The sequence below is a fragment of the Athene cunicularia genome (assembly GCF_003259725.1).
Source record: "Athene cunicularia isolate RWA chromosome 6 unlocalized genomic scaffold, athCun1 chr6_part1, whole genome shotgun sequence".
Lineage (NCBI taxonomy): Eukaryota > Metazoa > Chordata > Aves > Strigiformes > Strigidae > Athene > Athene cunicularia.
The window spans coordinates 12065149-12079532 of NW_020799105.1; the positions used below are offsets into that span (position 1 = coordinate 12065149).

Sequence of the window (14384 nt, forward strand, 5' to 3'; positions counted from 1 at the left end):
ATGTCTTCAGCCATCGAGAGGACAAGCCCAAGCAGCCGTGCCACCCTCAGCGCTCCATCTACGGGGCCCCCCCGTGCTGAGGGAAGGCCTAGCAGCCCCGGTAGCAGAAGGGGCGGCCAGGCAGGGCACAGCCATCGTTTCACGGTAGGCTCGCCCCCGGGCTCCGTGGCGGCTGAGGGCCCGTGTGGGGCTGTGCCGTCAGGTGAAGGGAAGGTGTGACAGGGACAGGGCAGACAGACCACCACTCCGCACTCCAGGTAGGGTGGAGTTCCCCCACTGCCTGCCCCACGGCAAGGGACGGGGCAAGGCCAGGGCCGCCTCTCCTTGCCGGGACCCTGCGAGGGGGTGCGAGCCAGACGCCGTCGGGACAGACAGACTGAGGACCCTGCCTACGGGAACTGACAGCGAGAGACACGGCACCCCCGGGCCCAACCAGAGCAGCAGGGGGAGGCACAATCCAGGGCTCTACCAATGCAAGGGGGGGGAACCCCCACCCCGCACGGGCGGCCCCACTGCAGGGGGGGCGGAATCCCCACACCCCCGGACCGACCCACTGCACTGAGGGGCCTCCCCCACCCCAGCCGGGCGGCCCCTGCAGGCAGGGAGGCACACCCGGGCCGATACTGGGGTGGGGGAGGCCCCTCAGTGCAGTGGGTCGGTCCGGGGGTGTGGGGATTCCGCCCCCCCCTGCAGTGGGGCCGCCCGTGCGGGGTGGGGGTTCCCCCCCCTTGCATTGGTAGAGCCCTGGATTGTGCCTCCCCCTGCTGCTCTGGTTGGGCCCGGGGGTGCCGTGTCTCTCGCTGTCAGTTCCCGTAGGCAGGGTCCTCAGTCTGTCTGTCCGGACGGCGTCTGGCTCGCACCCCCTCGCAGGGTCCCGGCAAGGAGAGGCGGCCCTGGCCTTGCCCCGTCCCTTGCCGTGGGGCAGGCAGTGGGGGAACTCCACCCTACCTGGAGTGCGGAGTGGTGGTCTGTCTGCCCTGTCCCTGTCACACCTTCCCTTCACCTGACGGCACAGCCCCACACGGGCCCTCAGCCGCCACGGAGCCCGGGGGCGAGCCTACCGTGAAACGATGGCTGTGCCCTGCCTGGCCGCCCCTTCTGCTACCGGGGCTGCTAGGCCTTCCCTCAGCACGGGGGGGCCCCGTAGATGGAGCGCTGAGGGTGGCACGGCTGCTTGGGCTTGTCCTCTCGATGGCTGAAGACATGGTGTCCCCATTTCTGGCCTTGCTTTGCAGGCATTGCCTGGTTCCCTGCGTTCCTTTCCGGGGAACTTCAGGGGACTTCAGCTGCTTTAGTTGGTGACCTGGTGCCTGTTTTTCAGGCCTAAATGCCACAAAGATCTCTGGTGGCCTCGGTGGCTGGGCTTCCTTCAGCCCTTTGGTTAGCAACACGTGGCCTTGTGACTGAAGCTGGGGGGTGCTAAGGGGGGGACACTTTGGCTGCACAGGTGAAAAGTCTCCCTGGTGAGAAGATGGAGATGTGTAGTAGAAACTCCCGGTTGCTGCACTTCTGCGGAGTGCTAAAAAGTGCTTCACATCTGGTGCTTCCTGTTAAGCCTTAACAAGAACAGGTTCTATCCGTGCAGAAATCCCCTCTTCTACTTTATGTGATTCTTAGGGGCTGTTTTCAGTAATAGTTTAATATTTACTTCCAAATCTGTAATTTGAGGCCGGAGTTACCTGGCAGTAATCCCCATACCAGTGCTGTGGAAGTCCACTACAGGATTAGCTCTTACACTGGTGGTAGGATCGTGGGGAACCAGTTCTTAATCTAGCTAATATATTTGTTTTACACTGTAAAACAATGAAGTGTTTAGAAAAGGGATGCAGAGTGCTGTTAAATGCCTTACCAAGTTCCAAGACTATGAGATCTACCCAGTTACCTCTATTAAAGAACCTCGTAATCTTATTAGTGAATGAGATCTGATTTTAACAAGATTGCTCTGCTGGAGCACAGCTCCACAGAAACTACCAGCTGGTTCAAGATGTTAATTGTAGTCTGTGTGGCAGTTCTGTTTACGTGTATGAACTCAGCACCTGATAGAAGCACATGGTTGCCTGTAATAAAAAGGGTGTTACCAAACCTCTCATGATACTGAGGCATCTGTGATTGTTGAATAGGTAAACACTACTGGGGAGTGCCCACGTGGCCTCTCTGAAGTGGCATGTTTCCTTGCCTGATCCAGGTGGAATCAGGTTTTCAGAGGCTTTGTTGCTTTATGGTTCAGAAACCAGGCTTCTGGGAGTCTGCTGTTGGGGAGTTCATTGATGTTTCATGTGGGACTGTGTTTGGTGTTCCCTTGAGACTCTCTGTTAGAAAGTGGTTATCTGAGGAAACATGGTGTTAGGATTTCAGAAGTAGTATGGTAGAGAAACTGGGAGTCTTGGAGATATATTTGCCTCTAAGAGGATGCACAGGATCAGAGTTTGGTCAGAGGAGGCTAAATTTTGTGGAGCGTGTGTCTAGGTAGGAGCTTTCCTGGAATAGGATTTTGAGGCCTTTTTAGATTTAAGTGGGGGCTCTTTCAGTTTCATTCAGTGAAAAAGCTCTGTAGAGGGGTTTCCCTTCCTACTGAACAGAGTCCTGCTAGAATTTAAATAGCTCTGTGGGGTGAGGACCCTCTGAGGTGTCAGTGCTTTGGAGGCCTCTTGGGGTATCATGCATGGGATGGGAAGGAGTGCGTAGAACCTGGTCTGTGTTTGCAAAATGGAATTGTTGCTGACAGACAAGCCTGACTAGATGAAGACGTCTATGATTGTGTTTCCTCTGGCTGAGACTGTCACTTACAGAGTCTGGGAGGAATTGATGTGCCCAGCACCAGGCTCTATGCTGGGACAGGTCATGGGGCAGCAGCTCCAGCCTAGCTTCCCTGTGAATGGGGCTAGGCTGCCGGCAGCCTGGTCCTGTCTGGCTGTGATGAGTGTCTGAAATAGGGTCCCCTCTTGGGTGGCTTATCAGGCTGGTGGATTTATTATGTAGCAGATGCAGAGACACTGACCTGGTATATTTGTCTGGCCCTCTGCTTTAGCTAGTAAGCCACCCAAAATCCAGAATATGCAGCAAAGGCAGTGTAGTGATGGCAGGAGCAGGCACAGACATATCTTGAAGTATTATTTAGGATATTCCAGCCTGCATTACTCACACCGTGGAGAATGAATGGGAGAGTCATTCTGTTACTGGAGTCAGGTCTGCAGATGACTATTTCAGGTTCCTGAGTGGCAGCTTTGACATATAGGAATTGTCTGGCACTGCTTAAAAGACTGTCTTGGGCCAAGATTCACAAATATGGCTCTGTTGCCAACTCAGTACAACCAGCTTCAGCTGTGGAAGGCTGGAGCTAAGTCTTACTGTAGGCCAAAGCGTTGCTGAATCACCATGGGACACAATGACTTGTGAATCCAGCTGTGAGCTGGCTAGGAAGTTAGAACAGATGTGCGAGCCCCAAACTGTGGGTGTTTCCAGCTGCCTTACGCCAACCCTCTCAAACAAAAGCAATGCTTTCCTGGTAGCCAGTATTCAAACATCCTTCTCAAAAAGATAAGATCTGCAAATGTCACTGGCAGGAGTGACGCCAGATGTCAGATGCGGAGGTGGAAGCTTCTGAAATAAAGGCTAGTTGCCTTCTAATTTATGACCTTGTTGCTTTATGACTGTGTGTTAGAAGTTCAGCGTGAATGAATGATAGCTATTCCCTCCTGCAGCTCCTTTTCCCATTACTACTTAAAGCTTAATGTTGAAAAGTTCTGACATACTCCATGAGTAATTCTTCATCCCAAGGAAAAGGTTATGAAAATACCAATGTGGCAAGCTTAAATAACATAGAGCTTTGGATATAGAAGGAAAATCTACTTTTTACGGACAACTATGATTTGTTTCTTCTCATCTGCACATTTGCAGATGTGGAGGGGAAAAAAAATATATAAAATGAGCTAACAACTATCCCGGCAAAGTGCAATCACTTACAAATGTCAGCTGGCTGGAGGGGTTGCACATCTGTGAGGGAGTGACGAAGGAGAGGAAGTGGAGCTTCACCTTCTTTAAACAGCACTGTGGCATATAAATGACAAAATGAGGTGTCTTTGGAAACTTCAGCATCTGTGGTTTGTGCAACATGTGCTTAGTGAAGCATCATTTGGATGGGCACATGTGTAAAAGTTCAGCGCTAAGGAACAAGCCTTGAGCAGGCTTTGCTTTCAAACAAGCTTTGGGTAGCAAAGTCAAGTCCAGGTTAAGAGTTGCCCTAGCAGGTCAGACCACTGGTCTGTCTTGCCCCTTATTCTGCCCCACGGTGGTATCAGGAGATGCTGTTTAGAGGGAGAGCACATGAGCATGGCCACTGTCTGTGGCTTTTCCACTTGTTCACCCCTAGCTTGCACAGCCCTCAGATTAGGGATGCTAGAGGGGATTTCCCTACCTGTTCCGTTTAGTAGCTATTTGTCTGCAGCTGTTTTCCATTAATTTGTCTAATCCTTTGAACCTGTCGCCCACTTCTGTAACCTCCTTTGGCAGCAAATGTCAGATGTTTGCTGCTTGCCAGGTAAAGAAGTATTTTTGTGTGCTTTAAACTGATTTCCTGCTAGCTACAGTGAGTGCTCCCAGTTTTTGTGTCCTGGCAAGCAACAGTTCTGCCTTCCCCTTATGCCTGGTGTGGGGGACTGTAAACCTCAGTCGTGTCCCCCTTCAGCCTTTCCTCTCTGCCCGAAGAGTCCCAGCTGTTTAGTCTTTCCTCAGCAGGCAGTTGCCTCAGTCTCTTGGTCACTTTAGTTACCTTTCTTTGATCTTCCTCATCTCTCTGTCTTGGAAAGTTTGCAGTGAGGTTAGATGTGCACGCAGTGGTCAAGGTCTGGATACGCTGATGTTTCTTAAGTGCAAAATTATGCTGTCTGCTTGTTATCTATCCTGTTCATGACAGAGCCCAGCACTGGTGGCTTCATCTGCCCTTGAGCCAGTCCTCCTCAGAAGGCTCTTGGTGAGAGGCAGAGGACTCATCGGTGGGTCAGTTGGCTTTAGCTCTCTATTCTTCTTAACCTTTATCCTTACACATCACAAATTCTTGATTCCTTTTCAATTCATGACCATAGGAAATGCAATTTCCGCTTGAGGCTTGTCTGTCTTTAATTACACCTATAAAAGTTCATTGTCTGGCTGAATTCCCCTCCAAGCAGTGTCGTATTTTTATCTGGCCATGGGTTTTGGCATGGCGGGGATGCGGAATGGTGGCTCAGCTCCACAGGGCTCTGCAGTTGGATCCAGTTGAGGTCTAGAGCTTTGGCTGTGAGTGGAGCTGATGTGCATTTTTAATCTAGTGATGTAATTGATTGGAACAAATGCTTTTCCTGCTTCTTCTGAACTAGTTATGAGGAATTCCTTGGGCTAGGCAGAACGGATGGTTATTTTTGCTTCTCTAATCTTGCCTAGAAGTAGTTAGACTCATGGCTTCTGGGAAATGCTGAATGGGAGTGGTGTTTCATCAGGTTTCATAACCAGCCGTTTATTCTTCCCCTTGATCTTCTGCTTGGACTTGCTGCAGCGGATGTTGCAAGCCTGAGAAGGCTGGCTTGGCACTTAGTTTCCCATTTCTGATGCACTCACCCTACATTGTGAAGTCCCTACAATGCATCAGATCTGGGTGAGTGTGGACCCCGGAGGGCTGAAACAGGAGTGACTTCCAGCCCTTTATCTTGCTTTTGACAGTGTTAAGATAGTGACCTTGTTGTCGCACATCATGTGTATGCTGTGAACAGGGCTGCTTATGATGGCATGGGCTGGAGAAGCTGACTTACGCTGATTTAAGAACTCTTTAACATCTCACCAGATACGTGAGCGCCTCTGAAGAGGTGTCTTGTGTTTTGCCTTTGGTCTGTAGCAACTTGAGCGTGAAAGGGGGCTCAGTCTGAAAATCACGAAAGTATATCATTGGAGGATGATGGCCCCACCTCCTGGCCCTGAGCTCCAGTCAGTGCTGGTGTGAAGAGTCGCCCCCTTACACCTCCACCCCTTGTTGAACATATCGTGACTTGTTCTGGTATAAGGCTGCTGTTTCCACTTGTTTTATTTCTGTATGTATTGCTGTCCAGTCAAAACATCTTTATTTCAGACACTGATCCTAAAATTTTAAGACGAGCTAGACAGCTGCTAAGCGACTTCTGGTTGCCTTTGTCTATGATGGCAGCATGTCTGCTGCATGCCATCATGTTCTGGTCATGTCTCTTCATGCCACAAAGCAGCAGAACTGCTTGCCATAAATAACTCCTGTCTGAGCCAGCCCAGGTGCAGTCAGCTGTGACTGCCTGGGGAAAGCAGTGTGCATGTGTGTGATTACATCACAGCTGTTGTCATTTTTATTTGGCTAAAAATTTACACCAGTACCTAAAAGTGTTAGTGACTAGGTGTGTTTTCTGAAGGCTGCTTTGTTGTTTGCAGCTATCTGAGTTAATTCCTCCTATGACCTTACCTTGAAAAGCTTATCAGCTACTTGCTAGATAACAAAGAACGTTACAGGGTAAAGGATGGGGCAGCTGCTCAAGAGGAGACAGCTGTACACCCAGGAGCCCTCAGCCTGGCCTTGGCTTAATGAAACAGCTTTAGTGCAGCAGACAGCTTTTAGTGTCTTAAATCCCCTCCAATCCACTTTTTAACAGTTCCTCAAAGCGATATGAATTCTGATGTCTGCTGACAAAGATTTACCAATTAATTTGATTCTTTTAGTTCATTTAAGAAATTAAACCTGGTTTCATGGTTTGTTTTTTTTTTTTCCTCTCCTGCAGGAGCAACAATGGATTGGCCCCAACAAAGATGCAGCAGGTGTTGGGAGAAGACATCCCATCTGAAATGGAGGTGATCGAGGGAGCTGAATGCTGACTGCACCAACATGGGGTTGCGACTGTTGGCTTGCCTTTTTCATTTGCCCACTGCAGTGATCTACGGGTCCCTGTCGCTGTTTGTTTCCATTTTGCACAACGTATTCCTCCTGTACTACGTGGACACTTTTGTCTCCGTTTACAAGATTGATAAACTGTCCTTTTGGATAGGAGAGGTTAGTCTTCTTTATAGACTTCTGCCCTCTTTAAGTAAAAAAATTCTGAAACAAGACTGCTTCTTGCTAGAAGTTGTAATAGCAGCATTCCCCTTTGGCGAGGGAGCAATGGAGCCTCTTCCAACTTGGGCTTTCCAGTTTTCTCTGCTTGCATGAACAGAGAACAGCAAACCCAGAAACTTTGTTCTTAAGATGGCCTTTCCTCTGGGGATGTCAGAGTGTTTCACAAGCAGGGAAACCCACTGGCCTCACTGTGTTAATCTGGCAGTTGACCCAGACGGAATCCTACGGTGGTGATGGGGCAGGGAAGATGCGCAGGGATGGTCCCTGCTGGTTGTTGAGTGTGCCAGCTCCGCACTGCTTGCTTCAGTAGCAGAATGGAGTCTTTGTGGGAGCTGTCCTGTGGCTTGTTTCACTGTCCTATTTTCTTTCCTAGACAGTGTTTCTGATCTGGAACAGCCTCAATGACCCTCTGTTTGGCTGGCTGAGCGACCGGGTGTTCCTTAGCACACAGCAGTAAGTTAAGTTCCACTTCTAGCAGAGGCTGGGAAGTTGTTTAGTCTCTGAGGGAGATGCTGTGAAATTGGCAGCTTTAAAATGATGGCGTGGGAATGGTTGTGGGGGCGTGGAACTCTTAAATGGCTTTTCCTGGCATCTTAGAAGTTCAGCGCTCTTTGCATGTTATTTCATATTGGGCAGTGAAGCTGAGGAGTATGGAGCACAAGTCTTAATGAGGAGCAGCTGAGGGAACTGGGGTTGTTCAGCCTGGAGAAAAGGAGACTCAGGGGAGACCTTACGGTCTCTACAGCTACCTGAAAAGAGGCTGTAGTGAGGTGTGTGTTGGTCTCTTCTCCTAAATAATGTGCAACATGACAAGAGGAAATGGCCTCAAGTTGTGCTAGGGGAGGTTTAGACTGTATATTGGGAAAAATGTCTTCACTGAAAGTGTTGTCAAGCATTGGAACAGGCTGCCCAGGGAAGTGGTTGGAGTCACCATCCCTGGAGGTATTTAAAAGACATATTTATGTGGTGCTTAGGGACATGGTTTAGTGGTGGACATGGTAGTGAGGTTAACAGTTGGACGCAATGATCTTAAAGGTCTTTTCCAGCCTAAATAATTCTATGAATCCATACCTGGCTGTATAGAGGAAGTCACACATCCACTGAGTAGATGTGACCCTAGCCCTTAAGAATCATGTGAATGGTACAGAACCTAAAATATGGCATCCAAAATGTCAGGCCTCTTAGTAGGGTGTTGGAGAGTGTCTGTATGTGGTTTGGGAGACACAAGGTGTGGGGAAAGGGTGATTATTTCCACCTGGAATGCCTTAGACCAGTTGTTCCCAAACTCCCTGGGTCATGGATCACTGTCAGCCATTAGCATTTCTCATGTATTTACATCCAGATTTTGATGAAAATCACTGTGTGCCTTCCTGTACCTAGTGAAAACTTTTAAATTGCTTATTGAAATCACATTGTGCAAAGCAGACAGTGCAGCGCAAGCAGGGAGAGACTTGCTCTGGAGAAAAAAAATCCCTTTCCTTCATGCTTTTTGGCCACCTTAAACCCATATTTTTGGTGTATTCACACATTAGCTGAGAAGGTATTTGATGTGGGTGCTTGTTACATGAGCAAAAGCTGTATTTCTGTCCATGCCACTTGCACAGCTTCCTTGGAGAGGGAGAATTCGTGGTCATGCAGAGTTTTGTCCAGGTGTCTAAAGTTTTTGTCTTTTCTTGCAGGCCGGGAGCAGAGATTTCTTCCCCAGAAGTAGTTCTGAAGAGGTTCAGAGCGCTAAGCCACAATGGCCCCCTCTTTGCCATCTCTTTCCTGGCTTTCTGGGTTGCCTGGGCTCACCCTGGTTTGCAGTTCCTTCTTTGCCTTTGCATGTATGACAGCTTTCTCACCATGGTCGACCTGCATCACAACGCCTTGCTCGCAGACCTGGCTGTTTCAGCAAAAGACAGGACTAGCCTCAACTTCTACTGCTCCCTCTTCAGTGCCATAGGCTCCCTCTCTGTCTTCATGTCCTATGCAGTGTGGAACAAAGAGGACTTCTTTTCCTTTCGCATATTTTGCATTGCACTGGCCCTCTGCTCCATCATTGGTTTTACCCTGTCCACACAGCTGCTTCGCCAGCGGTTTGAGGCTGATGGGAAAGCAAAATGGGACCAAGAATCAACCCTGAAAGAGTAAGTGTCACCAATTCTGTGGCTGTGATAAAGGCCTGGCATAGATCTGTGGAGTCCTTTAATGTACTGCAGCAAAGTAAATGTGTGGGAACATCCAGGATGAGGCAAATTTTTGTTAATCATCTGTGGTTCTTGTTTGTTGATACAGTTTTCAGAATCACTTCTGTCCCACTGGCTCCTAATGCCCTCTGAAAATAGGACAAAACTATCTCGTGACACCCCTGGCCCAAACTGGAGGCAGAGCCCTGACCTGCTGTATGGCCATACAGTGTTTGGAACATGAAATGAGTTAATATCTAGTGCACCCAGTGAGGCCTGTGAGTGGCAAAATGTCAGAAGCAGCTTATCACGAAAGCATTCCTGCTTGAGCATGAGACCATCTTGCTGCTCATTTCCCATGGAGTTGGACAAGTGAACATCTCTTAACCCTTTTGCTCACTTTAGCTACCTGATAGTGGCTGGGCTGCTGGTAGGCCATGATGCAGCTGGTTTTCCCTGTCCAGCTCCCTTGCTTTTCCTTGAGCTGCCTCACTTGTCTCTTGTTATGAGCTGCCAGCATTATGCTGTACTAACACACCAGATCCAGGTGAGATCTGCCAGGTGAGCTAACTGCAGGGATCTAGAAGAGGAGTGTATGCATAGTGGAATGGCTTGTAAGAGGAGAGTGCTTTTATGGACAGAAATCTGAGGTTTGGGTTCAGAAGACAGATGTTCTTTGGGAGACCAGTTGCCTGTGGTTCTTGCTAGCAATAAGCAAATGTTGTAGACTCTATTGTTTGATTTAGTCCAGGGAGAGGGAAAGTTGGGATGGGAGCTGAGGAGAGACAGTTCTGTATCTATGCAGGGAGAGCTGGGGCCTCTCCCCTGCTTGGTGTGAGGGATTTATGGTTGCCTTTCTTTTTCTCCTCTCCCTTCAGGTTGTACATTGAGAAACTCTCCATCCCCCAGGAGAAGAGGATCACCCTGGCAGAATATCTCCAGCAGCTCTCCCGGCATCGCAACTTCCTCTGGTTTGTCTGCATGAACCTTGTCCAGGTAAGCGCAGCAGCGACATGTTGTGATTCAGAGGGTAAGGGCTGGCTCTGGCTGTTTCAGATGGTGATTCAGCAGTGTGTTGAGTTCCCCAGGAAAGCTAGACGTGTTTCCAGCACCCATTTGCTCTTGGAGCCTCCTGCACATGCTGGCTGATTCAGCAGCTGGTAGCCACTCTCCCTGGTTGTGCCCTGAGGATATGTCCTGAGCAAGCTGTGGGGTGCTCCTTCCTCTGCAGTGTAGGCTGGGTTACGGGGGCTGGCTGAGCCCTGTGCAGCCCATCTGGGGTGCAGAAGCCCAAGGCCTGGCTTGTCGTGGGGATGACTTCAGGAGCGCAGTTTGCTGGCTTGGATGTCAGCACAGTCTCCTTCTCCTTTCTGCTTTTCTGAGGCTCACATTGCTGTTTTCACTGTCCAGCTGGATCCACCTCCCAGCTGGATTTTGCCATTTCTGTTCTTCATCCTCTTCAGTGATTACTACCAAATGCCGGCAGCCTGCCCATCTTTGTCTGCTGCAGTCACAGCTCCTGTCTCCCTGTGGAGCCCTCATCTTTGTGTACAAGCCTCGCTGCTGCCTTATCCTTGTCCTCCTGACAGCTGCCTCCTCCCTTCTGCTGTGCCACTGTCTCCCCCAGACCCTCGTGCTCGCTGCTGTCCCCCCTTGCGCTGTCAACCCCTGTGCTGAGCAGGTGCTCTGTGAGCAGTGCCTCTGCTCAGGGGAGGCGATACTGACCCCAGGCATGCATGGGCGTGGCTGGTGGCATTGCAGCTTTGCAGTCTCAAAGCCTACAGCATTGTAAACTCCACAGCCAAGCTTTTGCTCTGATGAAGTACTCCAGGCCCCTCCTGCATGATCCCTTGGTACAGGGCTCCTAGGATAACAGAGCCCAGAGGTCTGTTAGCTTTTTCTGTTCTCTCTTACTGCTGTTCCTGCTGACCAGCTCATCTGCATGCTGCCTTCACAGGTTTTTCACTGCCACTTTAACAGCAACTTCTTCCCTCTGTTCCTGGAGCACCTGCTGTCAGACCAGATCTCTGTCTCTACTGGATCGTTCCTGCTCGGTGAGTCTCAGGTGGGACTGGAGGGAACAGCTGGGTTAGGATCTGGCCTGAGTCTGGATTTGCTCTTCCCCAACCCCATCTGGGGAGAGGTGTGTCCTGTGCTGGTCTCTGGGCTGTAAGATTCACACACACATCCCACATGCTTCCCTGGGACCTCTGCATCTTCCTTCCTGGGCACAGAAGTAACTTGGAGTGTTCTCTAATGGTGGTGAGCCCAGTGTGCTGGACTCTGGCCTAGACACCACGGGGGTATTGCTCTGAGCATTACTGGCTGCAGATAGTGTCCCCAGGATGCAGCAGGGACACAGCCCTGAACTTAATCCCTTTCTGTGGCCATTCCCAGGCTGCCACAGACTTGTGGGCAGTGGTTCTAGAGTTACCCTGGGAGCGTTCTGTGGGGGCCAGGTCTTGTTGTGTTGTCCTGTCCCTCTCATTCCTGCTCCAGGGCCTGAGTCCCAGCCCCTGCAGGACTGGGCAAGTCTTTTCTTCCTGCCCATGAGGCTGATGGAAGAAGGCTTCCCTCTGTAGAGAGAGTGTGTGAGAGTGTGTGCTGTGCCACAAAGCCACCGAGTGCATCTGCTGCAGCCTTCTGTATGTGCATGGGGGCTATTCTGTACTGCGTGTCCGAGAGCCAGCCTTGTTCTCTCTCGGTATCAGTCCTGGAGGCATGGTGGATACTGAAACTCCCTCAAGCTATTTGTGCCTCTGTCTCTGCTCAGGTGTTTCCTACATTGCCCCCCATCTCAACAACCTGTACTTCCTGTCCCTCTGCCGCCGCTGTGGGGTTTATGCTGTGGTGCGAGGCCTCTTCTTCCTGAAGCTGGTGCTCAGTGTTGTCATGCTGCTGGCAGGACCTGATCAGGTGTATCTGCTCTGCATCTTCATTGCCAGGTAGGCAGGCTGGCAGCACTTGCTTCCCCTGCCCTCTGCCACCTGGGAGGGGAAATTACTTGCTTCTGTTTTATGGAGAGAAGTGGGAGGCAGGGAACAGTAGCCAAGGTCACACAGAAGCCATGTGACTCCCAGCTCTGACAGCATGCGTGCATGGGACAGGTCACTGCAGAATGCGCTGGCTGTGCCTGCAGCAGAGGGAGGGAGGCAGCAATGTTCAGGACAGAGACCCAGCAGGGCTGGTGGCAGCCTGCAGCAGCCTTTTACAGCTGCTGAGCTGAGCTACTCGCCTCTGCAGCCTGCCTGGGGTGGTAGACCTCAGGGTGTGCTGCAGCTGCCTGTTAGCCAGTGTGTTCTGTCCCTGGGCCTGTCTGTGTGGCAGGCGAGGACTGATCCAAGGCATTGCTGCAGGGGACACAAGGCTTATTGCTAGCAGTGTTCCCAGGGCTTCTGAAATTCTAAGTGTGGGGGAACCTTTCTCACTCTCTCCCCCATTTCCCTGATCTCTTACCTACTCCTGTCATTTCTCGATGCTGCTGTTCAGTGCTTTGCCTGTTGTTCTGCAGCAACCGAGTGTTCACAGAAGGGACCTGTAAGTTGCTCAACCTGGTGGTCACCGACTTGGTGGATGAGGATCTAGTCCTGAACCGTAGGAAGCAGGCGGCCTCAGCGCTGCTCTTTGGGATGGTGGCTTTGGTCACCAAGCCAGGCCAGACCTTTGCCCCTCTGATTGGCACCTGGCTGCTCTGTGCATATACAGGTAAGGGTGCTCCTGGGGAAAGCATCGGGGCAGGAGAGGGCAGACCTGCTAGTTCAGTGTCCTCCGCCATGTCCTGTGTGGGTGCAGAGCTCTTCCAGTTGCTAAGCTGTGCTTGGTCTCTGCATCTCCAAGGCCAGTCACCCAGAGAGAATGGATGAGGGTCCATCCCCACTGACCCCAGTCTCACAAACTCTTTTCTGACACCAGGCTATGACATATTCCAGCGGAACCCCTTGAGCAACGTGGTGAGTGCCCAGCCAAAGCTGGAGTCTGCTGCAGCCTTGGAGCCAACTCTTCGTCAGGGCTGCTTTTACCTCCTTGTCTTCGTACCCATCACATGTGCGCTGCTGCAGCTTCTCAGCTGGTCGCAGTTCAGCTTGCATGGGAAGCGTCTGCAGATGGTGAAGGCTCAGCGCCAAAGCCTGACACAAGGCCGAGCACCAGAGGTCAGAACGATCTAGGGGTGCCCGAGCCCCCGGGGCGGTGCTGGTTCCAGGCTGGTGCAGGACGGCAGGTTAAGTGCAGGGAGGGTGGGCTGAGAAACCCCGATGTTTACTGTTCAACTGTGAAATGCTGTAATGCCAATGTTTACTTGTTCCAGGAGGTGGTTGCTGAGGAAGGCAGAGAAGTTCAGCATGTGAAGGGCCTGGGATAGATCACTTGGCTACAGGAGCAAGAACATTTTATCCTAGCCTGTCCCAGGGAGTAGAAGGGCTGCTTATTCCCTGGAGACAGCCACAGCCCTGCTGCAGTCCTCTGCCCTGGGGAACCACAGCCTCTCTGGCTGAGCAGGAGGGGACTGCTTTGGGGAGGGGGAGGCTCCTGAGGGACCAAGTGATTGAGGGGGTAACTGCAGGACAGCAGGAGCAGGGATGAGAGGACTCTGAAGGCCTTTCCTAGTAGTGGTACAACCCTTCCCAGATACAGTGCTGCAGTTCTTGGACCAAATTCACTCTTATGCAGTTCTTGTTCCCAGAACAGTATCTGGCACCACCAGGGTCTGCTGGCTGTGCTTGTTTTATATGCTGAGGCTCCCTCCTCCGTGGCCTTGCAGACATAGTTCTTGCTGGGCTGGGAAAGGTGCTGGGCTTGAACAGGGCTCTGAGCCTTGAGCTGGAATGTCCCACCTGGTGTCCCACTGCCTGTGTTTGCCCCTTCCAGCTGGTGCTGTCACACAGCTGTGCTGTAAGCCCCATCCCATGCTGGCTGGGTCCAGGGTGAGGGAACCCACCCCTGACTGAGCCCCTGGAAGTGCCTCCCTGCCCAGGGCTGCCCCAGGTGCCCTGGTGAGGCAGCCTGGAGCCTTCCCCTCCTGCAGGGGGAGAGCAGAGCCTGGAAGGGACACCAGGTCTTGCTTTTGTGCCTTCAAGTCCTCTTTGGAGCTTGTCTGACAGTGTCAGGAAGTCGCAGGG

General features: G+C 51.4%; 1 protein-coding gene across 3 annotated transcripts; it reads left to right on the forward strand.

Moving 5' to 3' along the window:
• Positions 1-6747: 6747 nt before the first annotated feature.
• MFSD13A (major facilitator superfamily domain containing 13A) lies at positions 6748-13769 on the forward strand. Of its 3 annotated transcripts, none has more exons than XM_026850946.1 (8): positions 6748-7036; positions 7473-7552; positions 8779-9228; positions 10146-10263; positions 11225-11321; positions 12041-12212; positions 12779-12972; positions 13180-13769. In XM_026850946.1, exons 1-8 carry the CDS (start codon positions 6872-6874, stop codon positions 13431-13433), a joined length of 1530 nt encoding a protein of 509 aa, XP_026706747.1. In that variant the 5' UTR covers positions 6748-6871; the 3' UTR covers positions 13434-13769. The 3 variants fall into 3 exon arrangements, with proteins under 3 accessions (XP_026706747.1, XP_026706749.1, XP_026706750.1); XM_026850948.1 differs by having other exon boundaries at positions 11273-11321; XM_026850949.1 differs by having other exon boundaries at positions 6770-6837.
• The last annotated feature ends 615 nt before the right edge of the window (positions 13770-14384 follow it).

Coding starts and splice junctions, on each gene's coding strand:
- MFSD13A (XM_026850946.1), top strand. CDS start 6,872: ATGGGGTTGCGACTGTTGGCTTGCCTTTTTCATTTGCCCACTGCAGTG. Junction 7,037..7,472: donor TGTCCTTTTGGATAGGAGAG/GTTAGTCTTCTT, acceptor TTTCTTTCCTAG/ACAGTGTTTCTGATCTGGAA. Junction 7,553..8,778: donor GTGTTCCTTAGCACACAGCA/GTAAGTTAAGTT, acceptor CTTTTCTTGCAG/GCCGGGAGCAGAGATTTCTT.